Raw genomic sequence first — 15,318 nt, forward strand, 5'->3', positions numbered from 1 at the left:
AGAAAAGATGAAAATACGTTGCTGATTATTTTAAACGCTGATCAAATGATAAATTAACTTATTTATAGAATTCTCAGTTCTAGAGAGTTCTAAAGAGTTCTAGAAAATAACAAATACATCTAAAAATTAACCAGCATACAGCAGCTAATATTACTTGAAGTGAAGCTGGAATTTAAAGTCCGTTGCAAATGACTGAAGTCACTATGTATAAAATGTACACTTTATGTCCACAATCTGCTTAGTAGAAACTGAAGGATTTACCTTTTCACAAAGCTTTGATAAAGATTTTAGCTTTACTTTTTCCTTGCTAATTGGATTGTTTTCCCTGTCTTAGGGTTTACATGAGTAGTGTAAATGCCTGACCTCTGTAGTTAAAATGAGATATACAGAGTTCATTCTGTAAACTGGCTGTATGCAACTAACAGTTGTCAGTCTGTTTTCCCTCAGTTGTCTGTTCTCAAATGATCAGCGAACAGTTTGCTAGGTTTATACAAGGAGCTTCCCTGGTAGCTCAGAGACTTTGTAACTGAATTGAGCCTAACAAGTAAGGCCTATGAAGGCACAAGTAAAGGGTTATTCCATGCTGAAAAGAGAAGAAAAGAAACACAACGTTTCGGGCGTGGAGCCTTCTTAACCCGAAGTCTCAGCCAGGGAGACCTCAGCTTGTTGGGTATCTCTGATTATCATCAGGAGGCAGAAGCTCACAGGTTTTGAACGAAAAGAGTAGGGGTGTTACCCTGGTGTCCTGGCCAAATCTTAGTGAATCCAAAATGCGAGGGTGTAAAATAGAAAAATGATGGGTGATGACAAATCGAATTGTTTTCCTTTCTGTTGAGCGCGACTTTCCGGCGCTTCCTGCGCCGATGTCCAGCGTGCTACACGCCGTACTGAAGCAAATTGGACTGGGCTGGTGGGCGCGCTATTCTGTCTGTCCTCGGGATTAGAAAGTAAACAGGACTGTCGAGGAAAGTATTAGAGCAAAATGATTGTCTGGCTGGTTGCCAGCCCCTCTCAGCCTTCGTCTCTCTTTACCAGAGGGAGCTGAGTTCTGGGGATGGCGTACTGCCAAGTGCTGTGATTTTTGCCGCGCTGTGCTAGTGACCGACAGTAACCCCACTCCCAGATCTTCTGTGTGCTAGCGCTGCCCAGACGAGCACAGCATCAAGTTAAAATGGAGGATATTTTACAGGGTGGAACCAGGAATAAAGGCAGCTGTTACATAACGTCAAAAGACAGAGCCGTGAAACCCGACAATTCAGAAATCCAGAAGCGCAGCGCTGTAGTACTTTCTCACCTCGGTAGCTAACCGCTACCTTTTGTGTGTGTGTCTGTGTCCCATGTGGATGAACTTAAAAAGCTCTCATCTAATTCAAACCATTTTGGGGGAAAAAAAACACTCTTTTTTTTTTTTCCCGTAGCAACACAGAGGGAGAGATGGCAAAAGTATGTCTTGTGCTGGTTTTATTTTTGAATATTTTGTTCTGCCAAGAATGGTTGGTTTTAGCAAGGGATTAGCTGCAGAGAGATAAAAAATAAAAAGATGGAAGGTGATGGTTTTTATGCACGTGCTACAGCAGCTGAAGACGGCGCTCGTAAGGCTGTAAACGTCCCAGTTTAGAATTTAGAGGGACTTAGAATCCTCCAGTTCAGCTTTCTCAGGTCAGAATATCGCAGCATACTTGTGGATTTGTGTGTCTGGTGGGTGGGAAATAGAACTGAGGCCTGGATTTTATTAACACAACCTCTCCCCATTCAGATGAGGCAAGATAGCTGGTCCAAACACGGGAAGATACTTGCTGGACAGTTCAGGGGTCAGCAACCAGGACAAGCCTTCTGACTGACCTCCAAATGTGCACGAGTGCTGAACGAAACCTCGCACTGGACGGACGGGACAAAGCCTTTAGTAATGCATGATTTAGAATGAGATTGCCCATCCAGGAGCAGTTTCATACTGTACCGTACTGCGCATAGTTTATTTTTTACTTTTCTTGTGTACGTGTGCGCATTTGCGTGTTTGTCCTGTGAAATAATTGTATTTTTTTACTTATCTCTCGACAAGGTTCATTTTCTTTTAAGGTTGTTAGAATGCAAGGATGGGATCATTTCAAGTACAAAAGAGGTTTTTGGTTCTACCCCTAATACACAGAACAGGACTCACTGTGGCTTACACTACACTGAATTGAGGGAACATGCTGGTAAAGGTGTTCTCCATGTAGATAAATCTGAGTTCTTTTTGCAGAACATTTTGCACAAATCAAAAATATTAGGTACAGTTGTGTACAAAATACAGTTTATGTTCTTGCTGCAGCTTAGGGCTCCATAGGAAAGAAAGCCCCCAAAATGATAAAATGTTGTTTTGTTAGCCATGCGGTCTTCATGAACTACACAAAGACATTCTTTTGGCTCTCTACTTGTTTTTTCTCAGCGTATTCATTTTATAAGGGGATCATTGTCATAATCACATTTTTAAAATGATCCACACTCACAATTTAAGTGCATCCAAAGCATCAGGATGTAAAATAAAAAAGCAAGCGTTAAAGCCAAAGTTGATCTCATTGTGTTTTCCCTGTTGATTGATGGAGATTTCCATTTATTTACCTCCTTTTCAGCCCCTTCTCAAGTTTCCTTTTCCGCCTTTAATAAAGCAGGCATAACAGACGATCTCACGCATCATTTTCTTCTCACCCTGAGAGAAAGCTTTTGTTAAGAAACTTTATTATTTTTATAATTATTTTCTTCTTTTTGCAGCATGCAAATAAAAATAGCTTATACATTGTACGTGTAGTTCAGGACCCTGTGCAGACGGTATAATCCAGAGTGGAGAAGAACAACAGGGGAAGGTAAAGCAGGATACAATGGGTTGACTGACAGGGGGGCGTGACGAGGGTGATCCGGTGCTCAGGGGGCGTGGCGCAGGCAAACAAGTTCAGACAGTCCAAGGGGGAGATCCGGGGCACAGTCCGAAGTCCAAAACCGGGGGGTCCGTCCAAGACGAGACAAACGAGGTTAAAATCCGGAAAGGGATCCGGAACAGGGACAGGGAATTAAACCAGGGTAACGAGGACAGGCGCTCCGAGCCTGGGACTCAGATGGTCAGGATGCCATGATGAAGCCTGTGCCATCGGGTCTCTCCTGGACCCTCTCCTGGTAGGTGGGCCCCAGGCTTAAATAGTGAGACAAAACAGGAGGCAGGTGCACATTATCAACTAGAATAGGTAAGGGCTGGAGCGTCCTTAAGAGGAGGGGTGACGATCGTGACATACATCCCTTTTCCCGTGTTTTAGAGCTTTTATGAGTGACTAAGCTCAGAAGTTGCATGTGGCTTCTCATTCTACATTGCACCATGTGGATACCTTCTCTTAACTTGATCTGAATTTCAGTTTAAGGTTGTGTGGAACCCCTATGTGAATTGGAGATTGCCTGTAATAATCTACATGATCTTGTAAAAAGTGTAAAAAGAATGAGCGCTATAGTTCAGACGTGGCTGAGAGTGGAACACCAAAAATTGCACTCACTTCCTATGAGTGTGGCGCATTTTTCTCAAAGTATTACCTTTCACCAGCTGCCCACAAGACACCCGTCTTCAAAGTTCAACCATTAAACGCAGGTACATCTGGTTGGTTAAAGGCAACAGATGTCTGCAAAATGACTTCTTTTCAAACAGCTGATCTTGGACCATAACTAACTTTTACGAAAGAAATGGGACTATATACCATACTGTATATGTGCATTGAAGGCAAACAAGTTGGTTGTAGCCTTTTCACAAAAAATAATTAAAATGAACCAAGTACAAGGCTTTCTTTGCTTTTGTCTCAGTGTAATACCGTTGTGAAAGAGAGTCCAACCTCATATCAGTGACTGTGGCCTTGGACAGTGAAAGTGCTGGTAGTGACACAGGCCTTTAAAAAGCTGAAGTCAAAATGTGACAGGTGAAAGCGAGTTATCTCGCTAGCCAGCCGTGACTGGGACTCACCAGGCAGTGAAGCAGAGCTGGACTGGACCCCTGCTGAACTTCTCCAGGTTTGCAGTGGTGTCAGCGAAGAGATGGTTAGCGTGTCCTGCAGGTACTATGGTGACTGCAGAGTGTCCAAGATCAGATTGGGTGGTTGTGCAGGTGGGCGTGGCCAAAACATTTCAAAAATAAAACGGCCGAGGCCTATTAATATAATGCATATTTTATCTTTAGAAAGAAAGCCTTAAGTTCTAAAAAATGCCAATTTTAATTGTCAAATTATTCTGGACCATATTCTATACAAGGCAGACATTCCCTCTGGAGCTACAAAGGAACAACATCCATATTTTTAAAACTTGATAGCTTGTGTTGGAAGATATGTGTTAGGTCTTTTTTATAAAATATATACATCCACATATATTTATAAAATATATACATCTCCATAATATTTTGAAAGAGGAGAAATAAATTCCACTTTCCAAAACCCTAAACAGGGCAATCGCATCTCGCAACGATTATTTTTATCATAATTCTCAAGCTATTAAAATGTAACTGTTACTCTTTTGTCTCTGTCTTGCACCTTTTAATGTAATTTTTCTAATCCATTTTAATTACTTTCTTTTAATAATTGCAACCTGCCCCTGCGCTACTTTGGTTTGATAAGGGACATTAATGATAAATGCGATTTGGGGCTTTTGGACTTTGTGGTCATACATCACATCTTAATTACACACAATCTAAAGCTTTTCAGATTCAGGTTATTTAATTAATATGCAGACTGTGATGCCCAGATTTGCCATAAAATCATTAGGTCCCTGTATCTTTATCATATTCCAGCGTACAATATCACACAACCTAATTGCCACCAAAAATGAGATCAGCAGCACAGCTACAGTATCCAGGGAGCGTTGCTTCTCCAGTTTAGACAACCCGTGCAAATGAGCTAGTAAGTGCATGAGGTAATTGAGTGATTTATTTAAAATGCATAATGACATCATTTCTCTTTGTTGAGAAGCAGTAAATTAGGCCCTGACTCTAATGGATATTGAGGGAATAGCCTCTTTTTAATGGCTTTCCCTAGAAACGATTTCAGCTGGAAAGATAAGTTACTGTACGAACACCATAGTCTCCGGCGCTCATTGATTGAGGTGCTGGTTGTTAATTCTGGGAAAATGACGGGCTTTAAGTGTTGAATGCTTAAAACTTAAAGTGAAATTTGACTGCGCAGGCTTGGGACAGTCCTGACCATGTACTCAGCGCTTAGGTCAGGACCCCTGGGGTCTCTCGGTCCGTGTACAGATGTGTAACTCTAGCACCTCCTAGGGTTGTAGGAGTGTGGAACTGCTAGCAGCCATGTGTTTCAAGCGGATGCCCTGGCTTCTTTCAAGAAGTGGCTGGATGAGATCCTGGGATCAATTCGCTGCTAACAAAGAGGCTAGTTGGGCCCAATGGCCACCTTCCATTTGTAGCTGTTCGCATGTCCTCTCTCAAAACAAAGGATTTGACTGCCGAACCCCACTTTGAGCCAACACACCTGAACTGTTCTGTCTTCATGCGTAAAACATTCTTTTCTGTATGCTTTTGAATCACTTATGAGAAGCTTTGTATCTGGTCACGGTCATAAATTAATAATAATATTCCAGATCTTGTGGCACTGGGACTGTACTGGTGCTGCCTGTTTTTCTTCACACCATTCGTGTTATTTTTTCAAAATTGCTTGCTGATTGGCAGGGTTCATTTTTCCTTGCCTGAATGACTCGTTGTAACGAAGCGTGGTTCTGGACCCTATGCAGACGGTATAATCCGGAAGTAAGTGGAAAAGGACGAAGGGGGAGGAGACGATGAGGAGCAGGGGTTGACAGACGGGGGCGTGACGATGGTGAACTGGTGCTCGGGGGGCGTGGCCAGGGCGACAAGTCCAAGGAGTCCAAAACCAGGTGATCCAAACGAGACAGGATAAAACGGAGTTAGAAACCGGAACGGGATCCGGTACAGCGACAAGGAATAAAAACAGGATGATGAGGCCAGGCGCTCCGAGCCACGGACTCAGATAGTCAGCTCCATCTAGGTTGTCTTTTCTCTCCCATCTGACATTCAGCTGTACAGTATGCCTTGATCCTGACTAGTTTTGTTTCTGATTCTTTTCGTCTTGTGTGTGAAATCTTGGTCTTGTCATTAAAGTGTTGTGACTGTGTGTTGCAGTCATCAGTTTTGTGAAAGATCAATTTGGTGTCATAAACCCCACACTCACTTGGACATTATTAGGATTTTGTGAAACTGTGTTCTTGTTAACGAGGTTATTTGTGCCTGTGTTCGTTTCTGACTTTACCTGTTTGTACCTAGCAATTATGATGTATAATACTCTGCATGGAAACTCTGCAAGGTTAGTTGAAACGTTCTGTAGGCAGTGTAATAAGGTGTTTTCAATTTTAAATATTGGGAGTAGTTTTGTAGACCTAGATTAGCAATGTTCTTGACACGATCCCCTGAATACACTAGCTCTTTCTTAGTTATAATTTCTTAGTTATATATAAACTGAAACTAATGGCAGGTTTTTAGTTTTCCTTTTTCCAAAGAGGGGAGGTTGTGGCAGGAGGACTCTTAATTATCGGACTGCTAGTATCCTAGGAGAATGCAGGAGAATGTCTACATATGCCTCATTGGTTGCCCATTCAGTTAATTAGATAATTGGCTGCTAAGCAGGTGGCCCTTGAACCAGGACTGCCTTACCCTTAGAGAGCAGTAATAGGGAGAGATGAGCACATTAACGGGTCGGCATATTAGTTGGTGTCTTTTGAGTTGTGCTTGTTCCCCAGCTGCATTTTCTGTGCTCTCGTTTATTTTTCATGTGCTAATCAAGCCCGCCGTCTTAAAAACGTGGCCGTCTCTTTCAGACCCACACAGGGTCCAGAACAGCTCTCAGGTAGCTTTCGAGCAGCGGTAAAAGCTTTGCTTGCCGGCTGTGCTTGCTCGCTGGAGTGGTTTCAGCGGTGTGACTCCTGGCTCCGTGTGTCTTTGCCCCATTTCAGGAAGTCTGCAGAGGAGGTGGACATGGATAAAGTGACCGCCGCCATGGTCCTGACCAGCCTGTCCACCAGCCCGCTCGTCCGCAGTCCTCCGGTCAGACTTGGTGGTGAGTAGACTGCAGCGTTCAGGAGCTCCCAGGGTCTGGTCCTGTTGGCCAAGCTCTGCCTGGGCTCAAGTCCGTTGAACTCGCTGTACATGAGCGCTCCTTATCACTGGTGGCTTGCACAGAAGCTCAGAGTGTAGTGACCCTTACTCTTCCCATCCGTAAGCTCTGCTTTTTGCCCTTTGGTGTTGAGTGGGAAAATAATGCCCAGAGTCCTCATCTGCCTAAATGTGTAAATCTAAAATGTAATTGTAAGCTGGCTGATGCATTTATACAGCACTGATGAGTTTTTCCCCTTCATAAAAGTGGGTGCAAGAACCATGAAACCAGTCACTTTCAGTTGCCCTTGTATTACCTCCGAGGGCCAGTACCTCCTACCTCCTATATAAGACAAGTGTAATGTCATTTGATACCTAGAGACCCTGCAGTATCAGGTGCTTGGATCCCCAGTGTCCCAGCTAAAGTCTAATTCAGAAAGTCGTCCTCCACAGGTGCAGTGAAGCACCTCTAACTTCTCCACCTTGTCTGCGGTCTCTTGTGTCGCCCCTGCCATCTTCATTTTGCAGCTGTCCAGTGGTGCATGATCTGCCCTGACTGTATATGGAACCAGCGTGAGAATGCGAGGAATAACCACAGTGACTGAGAATTGATTTAGGTTTCGTGCGCCAAAGGGATTCAGTGGTATCTTGGTCTCACTTGGTCGTTCGGTCCTTTTGCGCGCGCTGCCTGACGGCGCACGGGCACGTCCTCAGCCGCTCGGCGTTGTGTTTTGTTTTGCCTGTGGGGGATTTCCGCAGAAGGCGCCAACGGCTCCTGGAAGGAAGGGGGATTCATGCCCTCCAGCCACAGCAGCAGTGGCTATTGGAGCTGGAGTGCCCCCAGCGACCAGTCCAACCCCTCCACCCCCTCCCCGCCCCTCTCCGCCGACACCTTTAAGCCCTTCCGCGTCCCCAGCGTCCCCAGCCAGCCGGATGATGGGATCGACGAGGCGGACGCCGGCAGCCTTCTCTTTGATGAGCCCATTCCCCGGAAAAGGAAGGTCAGCGTCTTTGGATAACCTGGATTCCACTAAAAGTGCGGTAGTTTTCTTGCTCTGTAAGAGGAATATTTCTTATTAAAGTCGACTATGGGGTGGTTTGGGGGGGGGGAGGGAGGTGAACTGCTGTGTTGCAAAGTCTAGAGGTTTCGAGGTGAAGCTTATTGAATCCTAGTGGAAAACCTGGTAGAACCTGAAATAATGAGGTTCGGCAAACCTGGTTTAAGCTTTCATGTTCTATATAGTCTACGCAGTGTAACCACAGAGACCTATCTGTCTCGGCTGTAGCTTCCTGTCCTGCAGGAGGAAAAAGTGGAGAGATGGAGAAGGTGAAAAGAGCTTCTTTTTACAGGAAGAGTGACGTGCCCGGGCTGGGGGCAGGAGGTACAAGTGCGTTCAGTTGCTCTATTCTGGGAAATGATCCGCTTTTCGCTACAAAGTGTTAATGAATGTTGTGCCTTCTGACGTGAACCCACATGGACTTCCACTCTCTGAAGGCAAAGGTTAGGATACGGTCACTTATGGGCACTAGAAAGTTTAAGGGGTACGGTCTCCTTGTAGGTGTTCATCTCCGTAGTCTCACGCAAAGACTATAAGCAAACCCGTCTTCCCTTCATGACCAAGACTGATTAATGCCATTTAGACATCTTGTTTCTGGTGGAGTTCAGCTGTGCTGCCATCTTCGCAATTCATCAACCCCTGTTTGTGTGGTGTTTTTGCATGTCTTGCGTGGTATTTGGAATGTGGGAATGTGCAATGGTAGCCTACTTCAAGAACTGATTTTATAAAACCCAACCGGTAATCAAATAGTGTGAAAGGGATTTACATTAGTACCCGAACCGTGGCTTGTTTTCTTGATGATGTACTCTTAACAGGAACCTCTTCCTGCCAGAGAGTGGGGTGGACTGGAGCAAACTACCCAGCCATGTTGAAACCGATAGTTAACAGAAGCAAGGATCTCAAAACCTACTGGTAACCAAACAGGCCTGATCTGGCCACATGACCTCTTTGCATTTGTAACCATTCTTGTGAAGTACCTACAGTATGGTGCTATTTTTTTAAGTCGCATAAAAAAAATCTTGCCTATTATGAAACGGCTATTTTTGGTGACAAAAAGGAAACAAGCTGAAATGCGATGGGAGCTTCCACTTCTGCTCTCCTACAGGAAGCAGAACAAAGACGTGTGTCGATTGTACTTGCCGTGTGCATCGCTGATCTGACCAGTCTTGGCTGTATCTGTATGAATAAATGTTTCCTTCAGCCTATCATCATCTAGCAAGCAGAGTTATCGGGCTTGCTGAGCCTTCCTGTTGTCATCTTCCTTTACAGTCATCTGTCTCTGAAAGTAATTCATTCAGGGTTTTTTTTTTACTTTTTTTGAGGCTTACAGGAAATAAGGCATTAAAATGAATGCATTTAATGTCTCAAATGAAAAATCTTAAAATCAGATCTGCTTAGCAGAACACTAGCGGTAATCTGATACACAGGGGGCACTTCTCTGCTCACATGTTCCTGTAATTGCCGGCTGGTCCTAAAGAGAGGGTCATGTGGAAGCCTTGTCGGTGTTTGTTCAGATGCCTGTGTTGTCTAACAATGCAGACGATGCATATTCATGTTCTTCGAGATGATTTGCATTGCCGAGAGCTTATTTACAGTTTGTGTGCAAAGAGTGGTGATGACCATAATTCATACAAAAACGACTTGCTTCCTGAACTGTCACCATTGCCTTATGAAAGCCCCCATGTTTTCTTTGGTGTTCAGGGTTCAAACCACCGCATAGTTCTTTTACGACCTCTCTGGTTCTCGGCACACACTCAGTCTTCTGGTTTGGGGGCGGTTCATTAGATTCATTTCTTTGCAGAAGCAAGAACTTGTGGACGAGGTTTAGCCCCTGATGGCTGTTTTTTCTTTCTTGGATCTAAGGTGCTCCGATTAGCTGCAGGCTGTGTAATCTTGCCAGGTTGGTAGGTAGTCGGCTAATTTATTTGGAACATTCCTTCCTGGACCTGAGTTACAGTAGTAGCTTCGACAAGATGGCTGGGTAGCTTGTTCTATACTCCACAACCTTTGCATAAAGTTCCCCCTGTTCTTGGTTTTAAATGCACTTCCATGTAGTTTGCATTTGTCTCTGCTTCATACTTGTAGACGGCGGGGCTGAAAAGACAGTTGGGGTTCGTTTGGTGATGTTGTTGTTCCTTGGTACACAGCATTGTACGTGTACATACATCTGTGTATTCAAGTTTCCCAAATGCGGTCATTCAGGATGGATATTCTGTGAACTTGAGCGCCAAAGAAATCAGACTGTTCAGTGTCTGAAGAATTAGACGTGATCTGTTTTGTGACTGTTATGATTTAAATGGAGTATTTCTAGTATGCAGGACTGCCTGTGCCAAAAACAGTTTTGGCAGCATCTCACCCTTATTTAGGGGACAAGTTGCATGCTTTTTAACACTTGCAGAAGAGCAAAGCAGAAAAAAAAACTATTATATTTACGTTTGTACCGACTTTGTACTTGTGCTTTTGAAATAGTTGCTCAAAACAGTGCACGGCTTTCTGAAAAAGGCTAGTTCCATTATGTCCTTAATAGAATATTGTGACCATTTTTTTATGTGATTGAAACTAGACTTTTTTCTACATCTGTATATTTGATACACGGGGAAGGGGACAGCTATATGATTTAAGTGTTTCTAGTAAATGTGTGCAGTTAATTATTCAACACATCTGAAGACTTTTACTGAATTAGTAACAAGTGCATCTCTCAACCAACCTGAATAAGTTATTCAAGGTGATTTTAAAATTCAGACCATCTGAAATGAGTAGATTAATCTATCATACCTGCTAGGTCTTTAACCAGATTAACACTTCCTTGGCAGCTTTTACTGTATTTCTGTGTTCCCAAATAGACAATACTTACTACTACTTTAAAAGAACGTATTAAAAACCTATACTTTGGACTGCTCTGTCGAATACTAGAGAATCCCATCAATAGGATATAAATTCACCTCTTGTGGTGATTACAAAAGGGACATGTAGCATTAGTCTTCAGTGATACACCATATGAATGTGTATCTACTGTATTATTCCTTCTGTTGGCTGACCCTATATCTGTCCCATGGCACAGCAAACTGAGCAAAGGCCTGCTCTGCTGCTGCAATTAGGAGACTTTTTAAAGGCTTGTTTTGGGATCAGACCATGCATACAATATCCAAATATTAGAATGGTGTAAGAAGTGGGTAGCTCCAAAAACTCGGGCATCGAGGCTTCGGTTTAAAATCCTGTTTTTGTTTTCCTTAGAACTCCATGAAGGTGATGTTCAAGTGCTTGTGGAAGAACTGTGGGAAGGTTCTGAGCACAGCAGCTGGGATTCAGAAACACATTCGTACTGTACATCTGGGGTAAGATAGCTATCCAGCACTGCTCAGCGTTCAGACATCAGTGTTTAACGCACTTCGTAGTCTTCCCTGTCCACAGTTCTGCTAACAAACTTGGCGGGGGGGATAGTTAGCTCCCTACTTAAGAACTACTGAAAAACCAAAGATGGCCAACCTCAGTGTTGTCTTTCTGTCCTTGTAGTATTTCTTTCTCCGTTTGCTTAGATTGGAAATTGGAAATTGGAAGGCTGTCATTTCTTGTGGAGATCATAATCTACCATATCTTTAAGTGCACGTTGAATGACTTGCAGTGGAAAGATTTCTACCAAGCCCTGCTAAAAAAAAGTTGATATAGATTGACAAGACTTGTTGGCCACAAAATGAATCCGTAAAGCACAATATACTTTTCTGTTTTTAGTATGTGTTGCACCGTGATCGACTTGTTTAAGGCATCTTAAGAAAAGGGTCACTCCGACTCGTCAGAGAACATCTGTACTTCTGAAGAGTGCAACGTCTTGAAGAAGAGGTCTTTAGAAAACTGGGGCTTGCCACTTTGGAACTGCTAATTATCCTAAGACCCCCAAAGCATGTCCTGTACCCGTTCTGGAGCGTGTGAGATGATATCGTGGTGCTCCAGCTCCTACTTGTACGTCCGTATCGCCGTTTAGTACATTCCAGTAAATGACTGGAGGAGGTAAATGTCTCTTCCTGGTAGGTGCTTGACAAGTGACAAGTTGCCATTAGGCTTAAAAGATCCTGTCTGGCCAGTCTAAACCAGTGTGTACATCGGCACTTGGAGAATCTCAGCCACAATCGTTAGTGATGCGATCTAGGATCTGGTAGAGATCTGCCTGGTCTCCCAAAGAGAGCCTTCGTTGATTAGTGAAGGTCTTGGGGCTCCATAGGGTTGCATCTTTCTGATCTTGTAACCAAGTATCTTCACAGTCAAACTCCTTTTTTTAATTTCCACACACCGTGCTCAGGGTGTCGTAACCAGGCCTCCTGTTCCCCCCCACCCCACCCAGGCGTAACTGTGAGTCGGAGTGCAGCGACGGTGAGGAGGACTTCTACTACACCGAGATCAAGCTCAACACGGACTCCGTGGCCGAGGGGCTGAGCAGTCTCTCTCCCGTCTCGCCCTCCGTGCTTTCCCCCTCGGCCGCCCGCCCTGGCGCCCCCGAGCCGGGCCGCCCGGAGACCGCCAGCGCCAGGGGCGAAGGAGGCAAGCTCGCCACCCCCCTGAGCCGCTCGGCTCCCAGCACCCTCTACCTCGTCCACACTGACCACGCCTACCAGGTGGGTGCTGCCTGGCGGACCTGTTGAAGCGATCCCGCCGTGGCGCTTGAGCGTCTGTATGGGGGGGGGCGTGGGGGGCCGTGTTTCGAAAGCCCCGCTCTGGAGAATTTGTTGAGAAGAGGAAAATTGAACTCGTTAGAGCAGGTCTAGCAGCGCAGTGCTAGTCCTCCAAAATCGGGAGCCGCAGGAAGCAAGTTGTGTTTTGCAATTGGAGCAAACCATTCTGTCACGCACACGGGACGGGTCTGAATCGTTTTGTTTTGTCCCCCTCCCCCCCCCAGGCAACTGCACCTGTTAACATCCCGAGTTCAACCAACTTCACCCCAAATGGCAGCGGCAGCTTCAGTATTTCCTGGCAGTCTCCTCCGGTCACCTTTACTGGCATACCTGTGAGTGTCCAGCCCTTGTCCTTGCATTAGACACAGTAAAACCCAGAACTGAAGCACTCAAGCACTCGAGGCAGGTTTACTGACTGAGACTTCTCTTTCTTACCGAGTGGTAGTTGTGGATGTGCCAAGTCTTCTCTTACCCTGGGGTCCAAGTTAGAGGCCGTCTGCCCCTCAGGAACCAAACTCTGGGGGCCTTGTTCACTGAAGCTAGCAGAGGGTTTAGGTGTGGTACCTCATTAACATGCTGATCTGTAATCTTGCTGGTTAAAGGCATAACCCAGTGTCAGTATAAGATTACTGAACACGGGTCTTTTAAATTAGTAGGGGTGTAACTGACTTCAGTAAAAGGGGTCCTTACTAAGACTAGTTTTTACTGAGACCCTTACTCATTCATCTGATGCCAAGTTGATTTGGATATTTATTTGTTTAAATGAAGGATTTAACTGGAGTAGAATATCAGGAGGGCACCATACTGGTGCAGTGGTTAGCGGGTTTCCTCCCATACTCCAAAGACATACAGAACCAGTAGGTTGAGATAATTGGCTCTGGTGTGAGTTTGTGTGTCTGCCCTGCAAATGGACTGGCGTCCCATCCAGGGGGTATCCTGCCTCGTGCCCATGGCTTGCCGGGATAGGCCATGGCCCTGTTGATGATAAAGCAGTTGGAAAATGGACGGCTGGAACAAAGCGAGTAACTTGTTCACAGGTTCAGAAAAGGTGAGTGTGTCCCCAGAATAGACCCTTAACCATTACTTTGCACATCTGCTGTAAACTGAAGGATAGATATTAACTGGCTCAGCAGGTATGGAGCCCGGATGTGTTGTTCTCTCTGTGGATTTATTTGTTGCAGCTGAATTCTAGACCGCGCACTCTGGAAGGCGTCTGCTGATGTTCTCGTCCTTGTCCTTAGGCCTCGCCAACACACAGCCGGTCACAGAGCTTTGTGGAGCAGCGCCCCCAGGCCAGCACTGTCCTGTCCTCCCCCCCGAGAGCTGCAGGCGGTCTCAGGTGTGGTTTTTTTCTAACCCCAACCATCCATTACAAGCGGTATGCTGTTTTAAGCGTATTGTACCCGTGTTTCATCGGTCTATGCAGGAAAACCATGAATACCCGAGGGACAAAGGTAGTGAGGGCATCATGCAGTGTCAGTGCTTTGCATGCATTTGCAACTTGAGTTTGTGTAAAATTGGGAAACGGTGTTATTTGCCTGTTTTTCTCATTCAGCTAATAGCACAGATTTATTCCAGCTAGACACTGTGAAATTCCCTTTGTTTTGCAATTTCTTGTTAATCATTCTATTGCAATCCTTACAGCTTCCTCAGGGCTGCAGACAGACCTGTGATTCCCACTGGTTCAGAATGATGTTTATACCACCTTAACCTTCACTCCCGTGTCCGTTTCACTGGCACTAAGACGGTTCTGAAGAAGGGGGAAACGCATATTGTGCAGTTAAACTGCTATTTCTGAATTTGTGTCTGTTCTTTACTTATTGAAGACTAACTTCTGAAGCTTGTAAGTAAAACTGCCGGCCCTTCAGAGTGACTGATGGCGGTTTGATTTTTTTTCTTCTATGACGTACAAGAACTAACAGTTTCCGTTTTGTCGAGCCTGTATCTGCCTGTTAATCTGTGAAACCGCCTGCACTCCAAACGCGATGAAAACCGTGGTACAGTGTCCAGCCTAGACCGACAAGGATTCAAAGCGTATTGGTCTGAAAACGTAATGCGTCAAAGGGAGAAATGGTGTCACGGTAGTTACAATGAGACTTCATACGACTTGCGTGTACATGGCGTTGCAGGCCGATGAGCTGTTTGCATTGTTTGTTTTTGTCAGGAAATCCCGAGGGGAGGGAAGGAAGTGCCGCAAGGTGTATGGCATGGAGAACCGGGACATGTGGTGCACGGCCTGCCGCTGGAAAAAGGCCTGCCAGAGGTTCGTGGATTGAACGAGCGGCTCCCGCGCTTTGGGAATCGAGGAGAGTTCCGGCAGCTAGCGAACACACCAAGGCGTTCCCCCGCACGCGAGGTCGTGCCGTTTGTCCCCTGTCCCAGGAGGCCTCAGCTGAGTCCACGTGGAGTAGCGGCCGCCGCCTTTCCAGATTGAAATGACAACCGTGAGACCCACGACGTGATCGGCGAACTTTTG

The 15,318-nt window shown here is 45.2% G+C and overlaps 1 protein-coding gene across 5 annotated transcripts in view; it reads left to right on the plus strand.

The window, feature by feature from the left end:
- znf704 (zinc finger protein 704) overlaps positions 1–15,318 on the plus strand; it is a 54,554-nt gene that overhangs the window by 25,218 nt on the left and 14,018 nt on the right. The window contains exons 3-9 of one of the 5 annotated variants that reach the window (XM_069195177.1): positions 6,982–7,085; positions 7,883–8,121; positions 11,413–11,513; positions 12,515–12,785; positions 13,067–13,174; positions 14,084–14,220; positions 15,007–15,105. In XM_069195177.1, coding sequence (XP_069051278.1) covers positions 6,982–7,085; positions 7,883–8,121; positions 11,413–11,513; positions 12,515–12,785; positions 13,067–13,174; positions 14,084–14,220; positions 15,007–15,105 — 1,059 coding nt within the window. The other 4 variants (XM_069195176.1, XM_069195179.1, XM_069195180.1 and 1 more) reach the window with 4 other exon arrangements.

Source organism: Lepisosteus oculatus, chromosome 10 (genome assembly GCF_040954835.1).
Source record: "Lepisosteus oculatus isolate fLepOcu1 chromosome 10, fLepOcu1.hap2, whole genome shotgun sequence".
Classification (NCBI taxonomy): Eukaryota; Metazoa; Chordata; class Actinopteri; order Semionotiformes; family Lepisosteidae; genus Lepisosteus; species Lepisosteus oculatus.